At 46.1% G+C, this 17,552-nt stretch overlaps 1 protein-coding gene across 12 annotated transcripts in view; it reads right to left on the reverse strand.

Moving 5' to 3' along the window:
• The window catches only part of LOC118091751 (serine/arginine repetitive matrix protein 2), a 198,911-nt gene that overhangs the window by 138,933 nt on the left and 42,426 nt on the right, over positions 1–17,552 (reverse strand). For all 12 annotated transcript variants that reach the window (XM_060281018.1, XM_060281023.1, XM_060281017.1 and 9 more), the window contains exon 3: positions 4,116–4,379. In XM_060281018.1, the coding sequence (XP_060137001.1) occupies positions 4,116–4,353 (238 nt within the window). In that variant the 5' untranslated portion in view covers positions 4,354–4,379. The remainder of the gene's footprint in view (positions 1–4,115; positions 4,380–17,552) is intronic.

A 17,552-nucleotide genomic window follows, 5' to 3' on the forward strand; every position in this document is an offset into this window, starting at 1 on the left:
TTTGGAGAGCTGGACGGTGCTGGGGGCCGCATTAAATCAGCTTGAGGGCCACACATGCAGGCTATGAGTTCTCCACCCCAGACCATCTGATTCACAATGAAGAATATTCTAACACAAGTTTACGTTCCCAGACAAGGCAGCCAGGTACCTGGAAGAATGCAGGCCCCAAGCAATGTGTCTGTGGCAACCCCTTCTCCCCTGAAAAGTAACATCTCAACATCTATTAGGTCCATACACCAGGTATTTCCGCAAAGATCCACCCAGCAGTAAGTCTGATGAAACAGAGGTGTCTCATTAAGATCCAGAGGCAAAAGTACCTAGCTAAATAGCTACACCCACGGATGTAATATTTTCCTCTCCTCCAGGACTGATCTCATTTTGCCTCAAGAAAGGAGGAAATTAGTAAGAAGGAAGAGAGCGGACCGCAAGAGGTATTCCCAAAATTCTAGAACCAGCAGGCCGAGAAAGAATGAGATCACCCCAGTCCAACCCTTGACCCACCCAGGATCCTTCACACCAGATCCCTCAGATGAACACACTTCCTCCTCTTTTCTCTGACAGCATTAATCTACTAAAGGGTTCAGTAAAGGTAAAGGGTAAAGGGACCCCTGACCGTTAGGTCCAGTCGCGGACGATTCTGGGGTTGCGGCGCTCATCTTGCTTTACTGGCCGAGGGAGCTAGCATACAGCTTCCGGGTCATGTGGCCAGCATGACTAAGCCTCTTCTGGCGAACCAGAGCAGCACCTGGAAACACTGTTTACCTTCCCGCTGGAACGGTACCTATTTATCTACTTGTACTTTGATGTGCTTTCAAACTGCTAGGTTGGCAGGAGCAGGGACAGAGCAATGGGAGCTCACCCCGTCGCGGGGATTCGAACCGCCGACCTTCTGATCGGCAAACCCTAGGCTCTGTGGTTTAACCCACAGCGCCACCCGCGTCCCTTAAAGGGTTCAGTATCAAGTAGTAAAATAATCCAGAGTGAAGCAAGCAAGGGACCAGATAAACCTTATTTTGGTCTGTCCAAGTCTCAAAATGGGGTATCTTATCAACCAAAAGCTATCCCCTTAGCCTTTCAAAGGTAACATTTTCTCCTATTGCTTTATACCTGCTGATACTACTCTGGTGGCTGAGAGAGAGAAAAGAAGAAGAAAATGTCAGGAAGCCACCAGTTTAAAGATCATGAAAGACTGTACCTTTCAAAATACTTTTTTCCAATTGTCATAGGCACAAAGACTGCAACTTAAGCATTAGAGAAACCCCAAGCATGTCCGTAGATAATAAGTAGGTGCATATCAGCCCATCTGCCCATTACTAGGACAGACACGCAATACATTTGGAATGCATTGACTGGGTTCAGCTACTCCGTAAAATATACTATATACTCTACTAACTCATTTCATTCGGTTCACATTTATTTTCTCTCTGCAGCCCATTCCACTATCCCATGTTGGGGACACAGGCAAATCATGTAGCCTAAGAACTAACAAGAACTGGCCTCTCCTGGTTAGTGTCCCACAACAACTGCAGAGACCAGGAAACTGTGAACCAGGAAACCCCCAGCTCAGACCTCCCCTCTGCCATGATCATACAGCTTGGCCTTAGGCATGCCGCCGCCATCATCACCACCAGTCTGTTTAACAAGGGGATCATACCACTGGCCTACCTTGTAGGGTTGTTGTAAGAACTGCAGGGTACATACCTGAAGATGTCTCAAGTGCTACATAAAAAGCTGGCATTGTAAGCAGCCACATCTGCCTTGTTGCGCCTCCCACAGCAGCCCAAAATGGGCATGCAGAAATGCAGTCCAGCTTTCGCACCCTGAATATGCGTTTCAGCTGACGACAGTTCCTAGCAGCTTGCAAAATCTTTAGACGCAATTGTGAGCCTCTCTCACCTGAGGCCCTCCACCTTGTACCACTTACTCTGCGCAATGGCAAACCTTTCGGTTTGGGCCCAGTAAGCTGGTTAGATTCTCACCTGTCAGACACAAGCAGGGAGACAGTGCAAACAAAATCTACACTGCAAACACCGGAGTTCCCTTCAGAAAGAGATCAAGGCAAGAGCTTTGCTATGGAGCCTGCAATATTTCACTTCCCTTGAAGTTCCCCACTGCCCTCTCCCCACTCCGAGCCCCCCTCCCCCGGCCGCCTTCCCCAAGGGCTCACCAACCTGTTTTGGTTTTGGAAGCTAATATTAGGTATTTTCCCTCACGGGCAACACAATTCAGGCGCTCTCGGGCGAGACATGGCTAGGCTCACCAGAAGAGACAAGTTATACATCCTGACACAAGATGTATGTTTACTTTTAAAGAAAGGTTATATAAATAAGGGTTCTCTAAAGACAGGGCCTTGAGCATTATTGCGTAAGCCGAAAAAGAGGGAAGAAACAGGAGACGGGGAAGTTAGGAATTATTATTTACTGTACTCAACTTAGGAAAGAGGGGAAAGGGTGGGCAAAGGATTTATGAGCTTAAGTTTATAAACTTGCATGGAATGGAGCAAAGCATCATGGGGCTGGGCTAGCTGACCCTTGTGGTCCCTTTCAATGCTACAACTCTATGATTCTAGCCTTCTTCAACCTGGCGCCCCCCAGATATTTTGGACTATAACTCCTGCCAACCACCCCATGCTGGCTGGAGCCGGTGGGAGTTGTAGTCCAGAACACCTGGAGGGCACCAGGGGTGGGAGGGCTGGTGTAAAGCATGCTGTGGTCTCAGTTTAAGGACATAAAAGGCATGGTAAGCACAGGGCGCACACATGCGGAGCCACGGAAAGAAAAGAGTTCAGCAAAAGCATCCTCAATTGACTGGAGAGCGGAAGCCAGACAGGAAACAGTGACAGTCCAGACAACAGGCAATGACAGGAGGGTGCCCAAAGAATTTCATGCAACGAGCGGAGAGAGGAAACAGACCTTGGATGGCACCAGCTGGGGTACTGGGAGGAAGGAGAAAGGGGAGGGGACAGCGAGGCAAGGCCTGAGAAGGGAGATGATGCAATGGAAGAAAATGCTACTGCTTCCTTTCAAAGAATGTGTTGTGATGCATAATAAGGGTGTGTGAAGGTAATATTATGAAGGGAGCAACCACTTCATCCATCATTTTGTAATTTTATGTTGTGAACCGCACTGAGATCTACAGATGAAGAGTGGTATACAAATTTAATTAATAAATAATAATAATAAGTAGAAGACAACAGATGTGGAAGACAGGAGTGGAAGGCAGTGGAAGACAGGAGTGCCTGGCGTGCTCTGGTCCATGGGGTCACGAAGAGTCGGACACGACTAAACGACTAAACAACAACAACAACAACAGATGTGTTGATGGACGAGGACCTCTCAGCCATGAAGCTCAATGGGTGGCCTCAATGGGTGTCACTGCCCCTCAGCCGCACCTACCTCACAGGGCTGTTGTGGGGATTAAATGAGGAGTGGGGAGAAGCATGTATGCCCCTTTGAGCTCCTTGGAGAAAAAGCTGGGATATAAATGCAGTAAAGGATGACTCCAAAGCAACCTCGACCCCAGAATCCCCCAAACTTTCCAGGAAACTGGGTTCTGCCCAGTAACTCACCATTCCCACTGGATAAACAAAAAATCCACACGTTTTTTGCCGACATCATACTCATGGCCAGGCATAGGCAAACTTGACCCTCCGGGTGTTTTGAGACTATAGTTCCCATCATTCCTGACCACTGGTCCTGTTAGCTAGGGATCATGGGAGTTGTAGTCCCAAAACAACTGGAGGGCCAAGTTTACCCTCACCTGAACAGGATATAGTGACAGTTGCAGGGGTTCTGGGCTTGAGGGCATTAACCTTTGTCTTGACAAATCCCATCTCTCCTCTACTCTCCTCGTCCTGCCTTGCAGCATTTAGCAATACGCGGCACACACACAGAAGGTACCACAGTCAGACCAAGCAAAGACATTGCCAACAACACACCTGCCCACTCATCGCCTCACCCTTGCTTTCCTGAGCAGCGGAAGAAAGGGCAAGAAAAGCACCCCCACCCACCCTCAGAGGATGCTACAGCAAAAGTGCTGTGCCCTTCCCAGGGGGTGTGGCAGTGTTGGAAGACATTGCACCGTTGACAAAGCATTCACAGTCAAACTTCACTTACACTCCGCAGGGACATTGTCAGTATGGGGTTTGGTTTTCACTTCCTGGTTCCCAGGCTTCGGGTCGTCGTCGTCGAGAAGAGGGACATAGTTTGTTTTGCCAACTGTTTCCCCAACCTTGTCGTCAAATTTCTCCGCCTCCAGGGTGGCAATGAAATCCCGCTTCACTTCCTCCTCGATCTGCGGCTGCGGCTCCGTCAGGGCGTCCGCCAGACTCAGGTTGTGGTCAAAGTCAGCCATGGTTCACACTTTGCGGACTAAAAAAACTGGAAAAGAAAAGGAGAGGAGCTGTTAGAAATTTTTGTCTGTCACAGTGAAGTTGATTGGGAGGTTTCGGACAAGCCACTCTCTCTACCAACGTAATCAGTCTGAAAAGTACAGTGGAAAAGACTCAACAGACTAAGTCATTTGCCAAACTGGTGCGCTCCAGCTGTTTTGGACTACAACTACCATCTGGCTAAGGTTTATGGGAGTTGTAGTCCAAAACAGCTGGAGGGCGTGATGTTGGCAATGGTTGTTCTGACACAACGTGGCTGATGATCAAATCATGCCTTTGTCCTACTTACATGAGTTAACCATTTTCTGCAGCAATTTGGCTTTTCTGCCACATTCTGTCCACTTATACACAAGAAGGGAGAAAGGCTGACAAGCACTGGTTTCTGTTCCTTTCGCTCGGAACATGTGCAAGGACACTAAGCAAGACCATTTAACTGCAAAATGAAAACCTGGTGCAGGCAAAATGCTGCCTGATTACACCACTCTGATCAAGAAATATATATATGCATGCATTGGACTAAAGTGCCAGAATTTTCCAAAAGCACAAAATAAAAGAGGCAAGCGTTTGTCTGTGGGGTAGAAAACCCATGGTGCTTGCCTATCTGGGCAGCCATGTGGGAGTGTGCAACCACGTGAATGTGTTTACTAGATTATTCTGGTGAGAGACAGGAGTGCAATGTCTAGAGCCAGAGTAGATCCCCCAACCTCTGTGCTGGCTTGACAACCCTTGGCTCCCAATATCAGGCCCCAAAGCTCCACTGTGCCATCTTCATAACATCCAGCTATTTAAGGACCATTCGCTGCTGCCGCCACTGCATGGCTCTTCCATTATATATGAAAGTGGCTTTCAACTGCATGTCTTTGAGAGAGCGCTGCAAATTTAGCTGAGAGATGAAACAGGCGTATTGAGTTCAGATTTTGCTTTAAACCAGTCTTTTTTATATGTATAAAAGCATCATAATTGAAAATAGAATTTTAAATATTGATTTAAATTCGTTGCTGTTGTCTGAAAGGGCCAAGACACCAAAATGAAATTTGCTCAACACAAAAAAATACAAGCTCTGCATCACCTGGCAAAAAAAAGTCTCTATTCAGAATTTTACACACTGATCAAGCTGCCAGAACTGCCATCTATGAGGGCTCAAGTAAGACTATCTGAATAAGGAATTAGGTTCTCAGGAATTATGCGGGAAAGGCAGAGGAGATGGCGGCACAGAAAGCCATCACCTATCATTGCAGAGAACACACTTCAGGCTTCTCTGCAAACATATGGAGGCTGCCGGATACTAATAATTCTATCTTCATTCTGACTGGTTGGGGTCTCTTCGAGAGCTGCTGCTCTAATTTTTTAATTGGAAATGATGGGGTATGTGATCTGCAGTCCCACACCAATAAATATAGCCACGAACTCCCTACTCTTGCTCCTATCCCATGAAAGCAAATATTCCAGAGAAGCAACAGTTCGTTTTATTTATTACAATAATTTATGCTTTACTTTACAATCAAGTTACTTCCAAGCAGGGTTAGAAATTCTGATATGTAAGCTAGGCGCCAAATGGCTCCTAGAACCAGAGTTACAGTTGCCAAAACAGCATGCCTAGTTGCCATTTTGGGGCCGGGTGGATACGTTTTGGTTCTTGAAATTTGTTCTGATTGCGCAGATAAAATATCATGGATAGAATTCTACAGGATGTGTTGCTAGTGTGTGAAAACAGCCCAGATCCAAGGATCCCCAGGCACACATCTCCAGATGGTAGAGCTCTCAGGCGCCATCTTGCTGCCCAGGCATCTTCACTTGTTTGCAAGTGGCCGATAGTGCAGCTGGTGAATTTTGAAAGCTGCCACCAAGGTAGCTTACAACAGCGGGCATTGCAGTCAACAGCTCACAGAGAAGTCAGGCCAGGACTAACTTCCATGTGAACCCAGTACAGAGATTCAAATGGCTCTCTAATAAAAGGATGAGCATCTTTTTTCCCCCATTTGGAAGAAGTGGAAAAACCTTCTGCGACAGTATTTTGAGACTAGATCATGGAGTTGGTTGGTGCGTTAAAAGTGAAAAAGGTGCTTTTGAGATGCGGTGGCATTTTTATTTGGGGGGGGAAGGCCACCTGAAAACACTGTGGACGAGGTGGGGAATTTCATTATTTTAATAAAATAATCCCTCTCCCCAACCTAAAAAAAGAAAAAACCCAGGTCATTAAAGTTCAGTCTATTTCAAGAGCAAAGGGCAAGCGGGGGGGGGGGGGAGCTCCAGCATCTTGTCCGCCTACTGAATTCCAACCTCCCGTATGGAGATTACTCTTTACATAATGAGTGAGGTATATCCTTCAAAATCGCAGCAAGGCCCATTTATCCCTTCCATAGAGGAGAGCCTGCAGCAGGTTTCTGTCCTCAGATGACTCAGCTCATGTCAATAACCTCTTTTTTTTTAAGCCACTGTTACTTACATTGGAAGGAAAGCTTCCCCCAGTCCTCGCCCTCCATTACCTCCTCACCAGCAGCCCAAGAGTTAACTAAGCCACTCCATTCAGCGCAACAGGACCAAAGCCATTTTTCGAACTAGGAGATTCATTTATAGCCAGAACTCCACCCATCATTTCTATACCTCCTCGGGTGAAACTGATGTGATAAACCCATTTGCCCAGCTGATCGGTTATTTCCTAAGTTCTGCCTTTAGACACTACATGTGCCACAGAGATTAGCGCACTTTCAAGATGTGGTACTAGCATGGACAGGAGACGGCTAGATTTCAGAAGCTGCCTCCATCCAGCTCAGGGTTGTCAGGGTTGGAGACCAGGATCTCCCCTGGCCATATCTGGAGATGCCACCAGGGACGGAAACTTCTGCATGCAAAGGACCCTTCGACAATTGTTTGGGTGCCTCTACATTTAAAGGCTATGCAGACGAGAGGATTTAAGTGCCTCCGAGCCAAGGCAGTGCAAATATGAGAAAACCTGCCAAAATATTCTCATCTCTGAAGCTATTAAAGCAGGCTGGGGTAGGGAGGAAGCTCTAATGGAGAAGAGCTGGTAAGGCTCTGTAACCAAGACCATTTAGCTCCTCTTGATGGTTCTTGTGCATCTTTGTAGGAGAGGATGCTGAAGAATGCAATAAATATGATAAAGGATGGAGTGGCAGCATGTACCCAAAGGGAAGAAACTGGGCCAGTTTCCATTAAGCTTACAGAAAAGAATTGCAGATGAGGGAAACTAACTCCCCAATCTCCAAAACCCTCTCACACAGAGGCAAGTCCAGAAAAAGACTAATGTCCATGCGCTTCAACTGCAGCAGATTCAGGCTGGGTCCCTGGAAAGGCTTTGGTAATGCAGCGAGTCCCCCCAGAGGTACTGCAGAAGCTCCCTCCATGGCTTCTTGTTTCTTCAATGAACATACCAGGTGGGTGTTCAAAAAATGGTTTAAAGGTCAGGCTATGCCCAAGATTCAACACATAGTTCTGCGTTGCAAACTCAACAGCCACAGGCTCAGGGCATGAAACACAGGTGCTGTGGTCGCCATGAAAATCCACACACAGAGAAACTTTCTGTTTCGTATATGTAGATCCTAGTCAACAGCAACACTTGGGGAAGGGCTTGTTATGGTTACCATGGGGTGAGAGCAAATGGTCAAATCCACTGATCTCCTCCCCACAAGCGGTGCCATTTGTGTTTAGTCTTAACAAGGCGCTAAAGTTTGCAGAATCCCACCACCATGAAGTTTCTGAAGGGGAGACGTTTAATAACCAACTCCAAAGATATGGACTGTTTACACCACACAGCCAGGAACAACAGCAAACATCTCCGGGAGCAGCCTTGACTCAACAGGAGGAAATCCAGATGCACAAACTGCACAACCCACACACGATCAGTTAGGCAGGGCAGGGGGCCCATGGGGTCTATAGGCCATGCATTTCCTGTGAGCCCATTCCAGTGCTTAAAACAGGCACCCTCAACCTCGGCCCTCCAGATGTTTTGAGACTACAATTCCCATCATCCCTGACCCAGTGGGTCATGCTAGCTAGGGATCATGGGAGTTGTAGTCCCAAAACTTCTGGAGGGCTAAGGTTGAGGAAGCCTGGCTTAAAACCACACAGGAGAAAGCACACAATGTCTTGACTTCACCTGACAAAATCGATTTCTGCTGGGGAGTGGGTGAAGCAATGTTCTCCCTCCACCATTGGAGGCAGTACAGCTGGGAATCACAACGGGGGAGAGTGCAGATCCACTCAGGTCCTGCTCGCAGGATTTCCATGGGCATCTGGTTGGCCACTATGAGAAAACAATGCTATAAGATATATGGCATTGGCCAGATCAAGCTGCTGGGCTTTGAACTGTTGCAACTTGAGCACTTATTCCAGCAAAGGGATATGGGGATCCATTCACCAAGTGGGTGGGTATCTTTTGGAAAGTGTCCTGGACACCCAACACTAAGGGAAAGTTGCAAGAATATTTCAGCGCTACCAGAAAACGCGGAGCACTATTCTGTAATGGCATATTAACTGCTGTGCTACGTCAGCATCGCTAACTGAAAGGATTCACAAGATGTGTTCATTAATGTTGTATTATGCTGCATCTTTTAAGCGGACGTCTCTGATGGTGTACCAAACTGGCAGGCAGGGCAAGTGTGCGTGGCATAAACGGTAACCTGGGAAAGGGAAATCCTGAAACGATTTAGGAAAGACTATCTTGGGTACTTCTTGGGAGTTTATGTCATTGTGCTGGAAGTAAAGATGCTGTCTTGGCTTCCTTTCTTTGCAGAGCAACAAGGGTAAGGACCCCACGCAGTCCAAAACCAAGACATCCAACCAAGCTTAAAAGGGTGATGCTCAGCAGCAGCTATCTGTTTCAACTCAAATGAGGCATAATCATCCTAAAGCCCCCCCCCCCTATTTATTTTTGCATCTGTGAAGGCAAAAGCCCATAAGTGTTTGCAGGGTAGTCAGGCAACTGCCCAGGACCTCAAGACCGACCAGAGACTCCATAGGCTTCCCCTATCCTAAACCAGATTCCTATTACACTTATACCTCAGAAGTTCATGCATTGCTATAAGGACAGTGCTGTGTCCACTTCTGGGCACCACAATTTAAGAAGGATGTTGACAAGCTGGAACGTGTGCAGAGGAGGGTAACCATGATGATCAAGGGTCTGGAAACCAAGCCTTATGAGGAACAGTTGAGAGAGCTGGGTATGCTTAACCTGGATAAGTAGAGACTGAGAGGACATATGACAGCCATCTTCAAGTACCTGAAGGGCTGCCACGTGAAAGATGGAGCAAGCTTGCTTTCTCCTGCTCTGGAGGCTAGCACCCAAATCAATGGATTCAAATTACAAGAAAGGCGATTCCGACAGTATGAGCTTCTCGACAGTGGGATGGACTCTTTCCTTGAAGCACTTTAAGCAGAGGTTGGTTGGCCAATTGTAATGGATGCCTTAGTTGAGATTCCTGTATTGCTGGGGGTTGGACTAGATGACCCTTGGGGTTCCTTCCAACTCTACAATTCTATAAACTCAGGAAAGCAATGGATAATGCCTGGCACCATCTACTCGTTTAATTTCACTTTAACTTAACTTTAAATAAACAAACCGAATACAACCTTTCAGTTTGTCCCCTTTTTCCAGGTCTGTGCAGTGCCATCTTTTTTTGTCTTCCTTTCCCATATTCCAAACCCACCACTTATCGTGCCCACTGTTTCTCTTCCCACATTCTTGCCCTCTCCAGGGTGAACTGCCACCCTCTTCCCCCTTTGCATCAAGCCACTTCTCTCCTCAAAACAAAACACTTGATTCCTCTTGCAAAACAGTTCATGTCTCCATTGCTTCGCTTACCCTGCACCGCCTGTACTCATCAAATCTCCCTCATTCCCTTGGCTTCTCCACAAAGATCAGGGGCAGCGATGCTCCACTGCGATGCTAAGCAACTGTGAAGCTATTAGCATCACCTCATGCAAGCTACTGGGAATAGAAAGCTTAGCTATGATGAGATGCAAAGAGGTCCACGGAAAACCAAAGCCATCACTCGGAGGCATGATGAGAGGGGAGCTTCCTAAAGAGCTGCCCTCTGCTCCATGCAGTCTGGGTTATGGACTTTAATGCCTGCAAACATCAGGCACTTCTGGGAAGGCCGCATCCCTGAGCCAAGGCTGGCCAGGGAGTCCCCAAACCAGGCTAGCCGCCAGGAGGATGGGAAGGTCTAAACAGTATGCCTCCACACTGGAATTTCTCCACTTTGCCTCAAAATATGTTAGGCTATTGTTCAGCTGCCTGGAGGCAGCAAGGCAGGCTGAAATGTCCCAAGTTAGAACTATGGGGGATCTCTTGCCTTAAAGAACTCTGTGTGTTTGATAGAGTATAGTGTATAGATATTATATACTCAATTCAGTATATAATAGACCCTAAAAGATTCTCAAGTATATTTTTCACTTTAAATGAGGTTAGTGCTTACAGAAGAGTGTTTATTATAACCAAGATATAAAAATGCCTCTTCCCCCCCCCAAAAATACCGTATATTCTGTTTCCCTCTGGAGGCAATCAGCAGTTCAGGTGAAAATTTCCATGGCATCTTGTAACCTTGGGCAGCCGAAAATGGCATGCACTGAGAAAAAAAATTGTCTATTGGAAACTCCTTAGACTTTTTGCTTGAAAAAGTAAATGAACTTATGGTATCTGGATTTGAAGATTAAAGAATTGGTTTCTAGAAAGTGGAATTTTGGGGTGTTAATCTTGGCGTGTGGATGCTTTGAACAATTTTCTATGTACAGCTGACAGAAGAAGAAATTCTCTTATTTTCCTTTCCTCTTTCTTTCTTTCTTTCTTTCCCTCTCTTTCATTCCTTTCGGTTTGTGTTTTTATTTAGATTAGTGTTTTTATCTTTGATAGAAAGATATTGGATACTAACATGTGTATTTTAAAAAACGTTAATAAAATCCATTCAAAACAAAAAACAAAAATGCCATGTAACTTAATACAACTAGTGCACACCAATTCCATCTTCAAAACAGTATTTCTAGTATCATAGTATAGAAGACTTAAAATGTGCTGAACTGTGGAAACGTGGGCTCCATTCTTCTTTAGTATAGAGCATGAAACCCTAAATTAATGCCAACAAAAAAGAATGTTTGCTGATCAATGCTAAAACCTACACACACATCAAGAGGGAGTTAAGTGCCATGTCAGCTTGAGTGTGGCTTTTAAGGAACCCAATTAATTATCCACCTATTTCCCAGAATATTGGTACCGATCTACACAGCTAGCCCCACAAAGGACTAAGGGGGAGTTGCCAGAGATTCTAGTCTGTCAAAATGAAACAGAACATTTCGCCCAAGGAGACAGAGGTGAGAAGTTTACTGCTGATTAAAAAAAATGCTTCAGACTCTTGGAAAAAGTGATGGTTCTTCCCACTCTATCTGTCTGCTCACTAATGCATTGGGAGATAAAATGGTTTAATGAAGTCTGTCTGAATGCTGAGACTTCTTCTTGTTAATCAAGAGACGGAAAGGCATTCAAGGCCAAGCGTTTTGTTTTGTTTCAACTCATTTCTAGAGCTGAAGATTCCCAGACGCCCAATTAATGATTCTTTATATATAAACTCCCAATTTCCTCTGTTTGACAAAAAGACAGGGAGGGAAGGATATTCCATTAGCATTTTTTAAACTCTGTTTGCCAAAGCGAATATCAGCTTAAGAGAATGTCTCCTTTGTTATTTTGGAAAGCATAAAGACTCTTACCTTTTTATACGACTAAACTATTAAGATCTTATAAAAAGGCAGGAAGCAGTTAAGATGGTAACATGCCAAGCTCATTATACTAGAAGCAGGACTTGCAATTTCCAAGCAGTAATAATCAGTTATCATTCATGGCACTTGCGGGGAAAATGGAAAACTATCAAGTTATACTAAGTTAACCACCCGGCTGGGTCTTGAGCTGCTTTTGTTGCTGCCGATACACCCTCAAATATCACATTATTTTAGAACTTAAATGCCCTTGCTGAAAGGCATTTCATGGACGAGACCACAAGGATCATCTAGATTCTAGTCCAACCCCCTGCAATGCAGGAATATGCAGCTGTCCCATACGGGGACTGAACCTGCAACCTTGGTGCTATCAGCACCACATTCTAGAGATAACAGCAGAGAATGAAACTCTTTCATAAGAACATAGGACCAGTCCTGCTGGAGCGGATCAATGGTTTACCCAGGCCACCATCCAATTCCTCACAACAGTCAGCAAGCTGAAGAAGAGCAGTAGCATCTCCTGGTACGGCTGGCAGAGTTCCTTGTCTGAAACCCTGCAGAGCTGATGCATGCAGTGTAGACAGTACAGAATTAGATGGACCAACAGTCTGACTCGGTATGGAGGCAGCTTCCTATATCCACATTGTGGTGGTGGGACACTAGGGGGAGCCAGAGAGGCGCTCAGCAATGCTCCCGCCGCCTCCTCTCCTTGACTGTGTTCCGCTGCTCTCTCACAGGTCTGGTACCCGTAAGCTCAGCGGCAGAGCATGTGTCTTGCATGCAGAAGGTCCCAGGTTCAATCCCCGACATCTCCAGGAAGAACTGAGAGAAGCCCCCACCTTGCAGAGCCGCTGCCCATCAGAGTGCAGATGATGCCAACCTAGATGGACTACTCGCCTGCCTCAGGATATGGCGGCACAGTACGTTCCTAAATTGCTCCCAGAAAGCCCACAAACTGTCCAGAGGCAGAGTAAGGTGTACACCATCAATTAAAAAATGCACGTGTCAGTGAAGTTAGCTCTTTATTCAAAGGAAACAATAGAGTTCAAGTCTAGTGATCTCAGCAACTCTTCCCAGGTCTTGCCCTAGTGCAACAGTTGCGAGGACTGAAGGCCCCCGCTTTCCCACAGCTGCCTAAATCCCCTCCTCTCTGGTGTTTGTTCCAAGCAAACAGAGACTGCGTCTGCACACAACCCATCTGTCCTCTGCTCTTTTCATTTTTGAGCGTGTTCTGGAGACCAGGGGGGAGAGAAACTGGCCGCAGCAGGAGGAGGAGACTCCCTGAACTTGTCAGCAGTTGGCCTCATCTCTGTTTCTTACACACACTCTCTCTCTCCTCTCCAGCCTCTGCTTCTGGGCTGCTCTCTGCCACAGACTCTTCCTGCTCACTGAACCCTGTTGCCTCTTCAGTTTCCAACACCTCCTTCTCTGCTCAGTCTGTTCCTTCGTCTCCTTCTGTCCACTCATTGTCGTCTCGCCACCAACACCCTGCTTCTGAGTCTTCTTCCCTTGGGGGTCCACCATCTGGTTCCTTCCACCAGTCATCTGAATCCAGCCAGTCCATGAAATAAACAGAGTGAAAGGACAGTAGCCCTCTCCTCCCACTGGTGTCCCCGCTCCCCCAAAAAACCTGGTGCACTGTGGCCTACTTTCTTGCATATGAAGGCTCCATTGAGCTATCACAGGTAATACCTGCTGACGGACCTATCCCTCCAGCAGGGCAAACTAAGAATGAAGACCCTCAGAGAGCAGTCCTTTCTAAGCATTTGACAGCAGCTACCCAAAAGAGGGAGATGCTTCCTCCTCTAGTCTATTGGCAGCACCTTGGAGAGAATTAGGGACTTGTTGACAGGCCTGCCAGCCGGCACAATAACAGCCAAATATGAGTACAAAGAGCACCATTAGCAAACACCTTGAATGCAAGTGGATGCACTCACCTCTCAAGGAGACGGAGATGGAGGCAGGCTGGCTGGCTGGCCGAAAACCTTAATCCACCTTGACAGTCCTCCAGCACTAAAGAGCTTCTGCTGTACAATGCAGGTACTTGTATGGCAACAAAACAAAGGGCTCCCAGAGGTTAAGGGGTGCTCAACAAAAGAGGCTTGCTTTGCAAGGTTTGCTTGTTTGCAGCAGGCCTATCAACAAGCAGAAACTTGGTGTCTCTGCAGGCAAGTCCTCCAGCTATGGAATTAAGACATGCTTGGATGAAGCCATACCCACAACTGAAAGAGCTTCATTGCAGAAAAAGCCTTTAAGAAATAAAACACATATTGAGGGCTTGTTGTTGTTGCTTAGTTGTTTAGTCGTGTCCGACTCTTCGTGACCCCATGGACCAGAGCACGCCAGGCACTCCTGTCTTCCACTGCCTCCCGCAGTTTGGTCAGACTTGTGTTGGTGGCTTCGAGAACACTATCTATTGAGGGGTTAGGGGTTGGAAAGTTGTTTATCAGCAACTGTTCACCATGCCTATCATTCAGGGGCTCCCATGCTTCTTCTGTAATGTTTGTAAGCAAAACTAAGTGGGAAAATTAATCTGATTATCCTTCCAGCTCAACATTACTATTTGCTTCTGCCTTTTGGATCAGCAACAGGGAGGAAGGAGATGGCCCTTTGAGAGTCCCAAGTCCTATGGGTCTTAGTTTGCCATGTGTTTTACTTTAAAATTTACAAACGGCACAAACTGTAATTGTGTGTTTCAGTTCTGCAGGAGTGCAGAACACGGGGTCAGGTGCAGATTTCATCTTCATGACAATGTCAGCTTCCAACTTACGTTCAAGGAGGTTTCTATCCCTCTTTATGATTGAAGAAAGTATGTGGAGTAACACTTGAAGTCTAGGAAGACTGAGAGGTTAGGGCTGTAGCTCAGTGGTAGAGCATCGGCTTTGCATGCAGAAGGTCTCAGGTTCAATCCTCAACAGCATCTCCGGGTAGATTTGGGAAAGACTACTGGTCTAAAACCCTGGAGAGCCACTGCCAATCGGTGTAAACCAGGCATCCCCAAACTCGGCCCTCTAGATGTTTTGGGACTACAATTCCCATCATCCCTGACCACTGGTCCTGTTAGCTAGGGATCATGGGAGTTGTAGTCCCAAAACATCTGGAGGGCTGAGTTTGGGGATGCCTGGTGTAAACAATACTGAGCTAGATTGGCCTAATTCAGTAAAATTGGCTTCCCATGGTCCTAAGTGCCTTTAACTTTGAGCCAACTTGGATGCAAACCTATGTGAGATCTACAGCAGGCATCCCCAAACTGCGGCCCTCCAGATGTTTTGGCCTACAACTCCCATGATCCATAGCTAACAGGACCAGTGGTCAGGGCAGATGGGAATTGTAGTCCAAAACATCTGGAGGGCCGAAGTTTGGGGATGCCTGATCTACAGGGTTTGAGGACAGCCTTAAGGCCCGTTGTTTGTTTGTTTGTTTGTTTGTGGACCAAACTTCGTCAAAATGAATTCCAGGGCAGTGCACAAGCGGCACGAATAAAAACATTCATGCCAGATATAAATTCAATCAAACAGCAAAGCAAGGCTTGGCTAATCTGTGACCAGTCAAATGTTGCTGGACCAGAAAAACTCCCATTAGCTGCAGCCAGCACTGCCAATGGTCAGGGATGATGGGAGCTGTAGTCCAACATCATCAATATTCACAATGACTTAGCAAAACAAGGCAGTAACAGAACTTCAAAATATAAGGCAAACAAAATAGACATTAAAATGCCAGGTAAGATAAAACAGTTTAAACCTGATGCTGAGAAGCTTGTAATGTATAAATGTGTGTGTATATTATTATTATTAAAAAATTATATACCACCCTTCATCAAAAGATCTCAAGGACAGTTCACAGAATAAAATACAATATAAAACACAAGTAAAAAGTTAAACCAAAAGAGCAAAACAATAACCCACCTTCCCACAGACACATTTAAGACTGTAGAAAAGGCATCCCCAAACTGCGGCCCTCCAGATGTTTTGGCCTACAACTCCCATGATCCCTAGCTAACAGGACCAGTGGCCAGGGATGATGGGAATTATAGTCCAAAACATCTGGAGGGCCGAAGTCTGGGGATGCCTGCTGTAGAATATTAATCAGCAGGAGGCCTGCTTGAAGAGGACAGGTGACCCTCTCCAAGGATAGGTCCTTATGCCGCCCCTATGACCATGAATCAGGATTTTGCAAGTTAGCTCAGTTTGCATTTTTTATTCCTGCCACAATTTACTATTCTTGCTGGGAAATTTTATTTATTTATTTAAGTGCAGAGCCCCTGGTGAAAACTTGCGGACTTTTTCTGAGCACATGAAACTCTTCAAAACCAGGAGTTTTCACTACATGCAAGGACAGACCAGAATCCCCACGCAAGACACCCCCCTCCCCCAACAAGGGCTTATTGTTAAAAGAAATATGTTTTTTCATTTAATGCAGCTGCAGTTTTAAGCCCATAGGGAGAAGCTTTTGACAGAGCTACAGCTGGAAATGCTATTGTTTCCTCATGCCACCAAGGCTCAGAACCATTTCCTCTGTTCCAGATGCCTGGGAAGGCACCCCTTCCGCTTCCTACTAGGGCTTTTATTAATGACCCTGAAATACTTTGACTCAGTCCAGTCTTTTTAAAAGTGCTCCACCCCTAGAGCCAGGCTTCCTCAACCCAGCACCCTCGGGATGCTTCAGACTACAGCTCCAATCGACCCCAGACAGCATGAAATAGAAACACCTGGAGAGGATGAGGTTGGCAATGGCAAACCATCCCCAGTACAAATCTTGTGTGTCAAAAGACAAGTTCCCCTTGACTGCAGGAAACCTGCCCATGTTGTTTCCAGAACATACACGTGGCTGCTTTGGTAGCTGTCACAAGCAGATTTTACCATTATTTCTGCAATGTGGTTTTGAATATTGTGTTTCCAAGGAAGTCAGCACACACACACACATTTTTAAGATAGATGAGGCTTTCAAAGAGCACTCTCATCAAGATGCAATATGAACCTCCTGACTGGCACTAGACAACAAAGCAAGCCTGTCCAAGCTAAAAGGGGGTACATCTATTTCACATTTTAGGTTTTGTGAAACAACCAGCAAAATGTTTTCGTGAACATGCCAGTTGCAAGGAGTACAGTCTGGAAATTGCTTCTAGAAATGGCATGCTATAGCACCTAGAAATCTGATGTTTTTACACAGCTCTGTGTGAAGCTGGCATGTTTCCCACCCCCCTCCAATAAAGCTGGCACAGAAGAATTTGGAAAAAGAAAAGCCCTGAGTTCAGGGTTTTGTTTGACACTTTAAAAAAGCCATGAAAGGAGAAAAAGCTGAATGGAAATTAACTTTTAACTTACTTGACTCTTGCTATAAAAAAAAAATAGCTGGCTGTGTCACCCCTAAAGCTTCACGTTGTCAGCAAGCCATTCACATGGACACAGTACCAGCTGTTTAGAGCCTAGCAAGACAG

This window comes from Zootoca vivipara, chromosome 12 (assembly GCF_963506605.1).
Source record: "Zootoca vivipara chromosome 12, rZooViv1.1, whole genome shotgun sequence".
In the NCBI taxonomy this organism is placed as follows: Eukaryota; Metazoa; Chordata; class Lepidosauria; order Squamata; family Lacertidae; genus Zootoca; species Zootoca vivipara.